General features: G+C 38.3%; 1 protein-coding gene across 1 annotated transcript; it reads left to right on the forward strand.

Annotated features, from left to right (window-relative positions):
• The first annotated feature begins 1,174 nt into the window (after positions 1–1,174).
• On the forward strand, positions 1,175–4,207 carry LOC148852356 (septin and tuftelin-interacting protein 1 homolog 1-like). Its single transcript, XM_088942901.1, has one exon. The coding sequence runs from the start codon at positions 1,403–1,405 to the stop codon at positions 3,950–3,952; it is 2,550 nt and encodes an 849-aa protein (XP_088799027.1). The 5' UTR covers positions 1,175–1,402; the 3' UTR covers positions 3,953–4,207.
• The last annotated feature ends 419 nt before the right edge of the window (positions 4,208–4,626 follow it).

The raw sequence follows: 4,626 nt of genomic DNA on the forward strand, positions 1-4,626 counted from the left end.
CTTATTGTAGTTTAATATGCTGAATATATGATGTAAAAAATATTCCTATTTTTTCATTTCTATATTTTTTGTATTTTATCTATTTTTAAACTTTATTATTTAATTGTGGCAACATGGATTGACCCATTTAACCCAAAATGGTTTAATTTCTTACCATCACCTAGATGAAAATGCCATTTTTTTTCAAGGTAGATTTTAAAAGTATAAGTTTTTATGTTATTAGAATTATTAATTTATTATGTATGAATTTAATTAATAAAATTTAATGATAAGAAGAAACAAAAATGCCTTAAATATATGATTCAACGAAAGTGAAAAATAATTCTTGATGAAGAAAAGACAACTCAAATTTTACTTTATTCAAACCTTGAAAGCAATTCCAATTTTCTAATCATTTGTTTTATTATAAACACAACACAATCCAATCCAAATATAAGAAATAGGAATACTCGCAAAACTCAAATGGAATGATCATAACTTTCATTTTTAGATATTTCTATCAAATAATTGATATGTTCATATCTTTTATATATAAAGAAAAACCTTTAGACTAGAGAGCTTCTCCCTCATGCAAGTGGCATCAAGGTTTAAAGTATCGATATGTATTGGGAGCTTCCTGATACGCCCCTACAGAGGGTGTATCAGGGTTTTGATCGGTCCAAGGGTGGATGAGACCTTAAATCGGTCCCTCTGAATGAGATTTGAAAAAAAAAAAACTATTGATACTGCCCGATACACCTTTACTAGCATATCGGGTGTATCCATATTTTGAACCTTGAGTGTCATCTTATTTTCTCAAGATATAACATTTTAAAAGTGATTACTCCTACTTTTAAACAAGAGTTTCAAATGGTAGTAACCTCTACTTATAAAAAGGTTAGTAGTAATATAACCTCTACTAAAAAGAAAACAAAAACAAAAATTCATTTCAAATAATGCTACATCCATAAATTGGATTATTATTTAGAAATAAAATTTGATTCAATCTCTTAAATTGAATAACAAATTTAAATATAAAAAACTAATAACCAAAATTTACAATATAAAAAATGGTTGTAACAAAATTTATCAAAATACATTTGTAAAAGAATATCAAAATATATCGGTTCAGGTCAGAAAATTAACTGAACCGTTCGGCTATTGAACATGGTTTCACCCAGACGACTTATGCCGTAGCCCGTAGCCCGTAGCCCGTAGCCCGTAGCAACTTTTGACGAGCTGCTGATGACGGGAGGTGAAGAAGTCGGTGCTCTTTCAGAGTGACGAACGTCGAGAATATTTCCTTCTGCAACGAACATTCCGGTTAGTTTTGCTTGATTTCTCCGCTTTTGTAGTCTCTCTTGTCTTGCTTTCCTTCTATTTCTCAAAACTTTGGAGGATTTAAGTGAGGTATTCGTAGAAAATGGATGAGTACCAGCATATGGAGAGATTTGGAACGGAAAACGATTACGAAGACGGGCAGTGGATTGGTGGAGAGTTCTATTACAGGAAGCGCAAGGAGAAGCGACGGCAGACAAAGGAAGATGTCCTGTATGGAGTCTTCGCGGACAGTGATTCGGATAATGATGATTCATCCAGGAAGCGGAAGAAAGATTTTTTCTCAAAATCGGATTTCACGAAGCCGGTGAATTTTGTGTCGACTGGTACCGTGATGCCGAACCAGGAGATTGATAAGAATAGTAAAGAAGAAAGGAACAGAGAAGAGGACGTGGGGGTGGAAGAGGAGGAAGGAAGGGCCGGATTAGGGCTTAGTTCGAATGTGGGGTCGGGATTAGGTTTTAGGCAAAATTCGACGAAGAAAGATGGTGGTAATGAGAATGATGTGGACGATGATGGTGATATTTTTCTTCCGACTGCGTTTGGTAGGATTATTAAGGAGGGTGTGCAGCGGCGGGAGAGAGAGAGGGAGAGATTGAAGTTGGCTCAGAAACCTCAGGGAAGAAGAAAGGAATCAGAATTTGGTGATGTTGGTCATTTTGAGAAGCATACGAAGGGGATAGGGATGAAATTGCTTGAGAAAATGGGGTACAAGGGAGGTGGATTGGGTAAGAATGAACAAGGTATTGTTACTCCGATTGAAGCCAAGTTGCGGCCGAAGAACATGGGAATGGGTTTTAATGATTACAAGGAGGCAAGTTTACCTGCTGTAGAGGAAGCGGAAGAGAAGAAACCTTCATCTGGAATGACTCGGCCTGCTGGGCGGGCAAAAGAGAAACTTTGGTCAAAGCAAAATCGGGGAAAGAAAAAGGATTATATCACAGCTGAGGAATTGCTTGCGAAAAAGCAGGAGCAGGGTCTGGAAGTTGTTCAGAAGGTTCTAGATATGAGGGGACCGCAGGTACGGGTTTTGACGAACTTGGAGAATTTGAATGCTGAAGAGAAGGCAAAGGAAGAGGACACACCAATGCCTGAGCTTCAACATAATATAAGACTGATAGTAGACTTGGCCGAGCTTGATATTCAGAAATTGGACAGGGATTTGAGGAATGAGAGGGAGACAGTGGCGACTTTGCAGAAAGAGAAAGAGAAGCTTCAAAAGGAGGCATCTCAGCAGAAGAAACAACTAGATAACATGGAAGACATAGTTGGGGTGCTGGAGCGAATAGGTGAGGAAAACTCGTCAGGGACATTGACACTGGATTCACTTGCAAAGGTGTTTAATGACTTACAGAGAAGATATGCTGATGATTACAAGCTGTGCAACTTGTCTTGCATTGCATGCTCATTTGCATTGCCTTTGCTGATTAGAGTGTTTCAAGGATGGGATCCACTTCAGAGTCCATTGCATGGGTTGGAGGTGATGTCTTCATGGAAGAGTCTGTTGCAAGGAGATGATTCTCTTGGCTTTTCAGATGCAACATCACCTTACGTCCAGTTGGTCATGGAGGTTATTTTTCCTGCTGTGAGGATATCTGGGACTAATACCTGGAGAGCCAGAGATCCTGAACCAATGCTCCGATTTCTAGAATCATGGGAGAACCTATTGCCTCCCCTAGTTCTTCAGACCATTTTAGACACTGTGGTTATGCCAAAACTAACAGATGCTGTAGAGTCATGGGACCCTCGTCAGGAGACTGTCTCGATCCATGTATGGGTGCATCCATGGTTACCATTATTGGGACAGAAATTGGAGACTCTATATCATACAATAAGATTCAAACTGGGAAGTGTTCTTCATGCTTGGCATCCAAGTGATGCATCTGCTCTCACAGTACTATCTCCTTGGAGGACTGTGTTTGATCCTGCCAGTTGGGAACAGCTTATTGTTCGATATATAGTTCCGAAACTAGTGAATGTACTGCAGGAATTTGAAGTAAACCCTGCAAATCAGAAACTTGAGCCATTCCATTGGGTCATTGCTTGGAGACATGCTATTCCAATTCATCATATGGTTTCTATGTTGGAGGTGGGTTTCTTCACCAAGTGGCAGCAGGTTTTATACCACTGGTTATGTTCAAACCCAAGGTTTGATGAAATTGAGAAATGGTATTTAGGTTGGAAAGAACTTTTTCCAAAAGAGTTGCGGGAAAATGAGCGTATATGGTATCAGTTCAAGGTAGGGCTTGACATGGTTAACCAGGCTGTTGAAGGTATGGAGGTGGTGCAACCTGGGGTTAGGGAGAAAATCAGCTACCTTAGGGTGACGGAGCAAAGGCAATTTGAGGCGCAACAGAAAGCAGCAGCCCATGCTCAACAGCAAGGAGTGAATGCTGTTCCTGAGTTGAGCTTAAAGGAAGTTATTGAAACTTATGCACAGCAACATGGATTACTGTTTAAACCTAAGCCTGGTAGACTATACAATGGTCTTCAAATTTATGGCTTTGGTAATGTGAGCATTTATATGGAATCCTTAAATCAAAAGATCTTTGCTCATACAGAAGAAGGATGGTTGTTGGTTACACTAGAGAAATTGCTGGAGATGAATCTTAGTTCTGGCCAGAGACGACGTTGAGTTTTGTAGTACATAGTTTGTTTTCAATGACTTATAAAAACTGCTAACTCAAGGTTTGCTTGTCCTTGAATTCAAATTTGGTGATACATTTAAGTGTATGACTATTTTGTTTCAAGAATGGTTTGGAAAAATTACTTGATATTTTTTTTTCTTGCAAGTAGCTTTAGATTATACAGAATTGTACTTCTTTCAACTTCTAGTTATATTTGCTTCAGGAAGGCTGAACTCTAAAGTAATAGATAACTCCTCTTTGATATATGGTGGTTACCAGCTACCACCTTGAAGTTGGTTACTTGGTTTTACCAATTGATGTGCTTATTCTTTGTCTATTAGTGAAATTCATACATCCTCTCAATTCAACTTCCTATTGATGTAGTACTAATGATTTGAGGGAAACTGAAAAATAAATGATGGTGGTAAGAGGTTAGGTCCAGATAAGGATATGCAGAAATTTCTATAGAAAGAAAAAAAGAACCAATATCTTAAGATTGGAATGGAACTTCTTCAAATTGTAAGGTTTATGTAAGTGAAGCAAAGACAGGGATTGAGTTTGGAAGGGTTTTTGAGAAGGTTTGGCACAAACTGCTTGAACATCTCATAGTATATACAAGTTACTAGAAGTGACCCATGTGATGCACAGCCTAGTGCAACGTAACTTATAGAAAATCACTGAA

Source organism: Nelumbo lutea, chromosome 5, assembly GCF_056320005.1.
Source record: "Nelumbo lutea isolate HS-2025 chromosome 5, American lotus-T2T, whole genome shotgun sequence".
Lineage (NCBI taxonomy): Eukaryota > Viridiplantae > Streptophyta > Magnoliopsida > Proteales > Nelumbonaceae > Nelumbo > Nelumbo lutea.

What these genes read in the sequence shown, in the direction of transcription:
- LOC148852356 (XM_088942901.1), top strand. Translation starts at nt 1,403, where the DNA reads ATGGATGAGTACCAGCATATGGAGAGATTTGGAACGGAAAACGATTAC.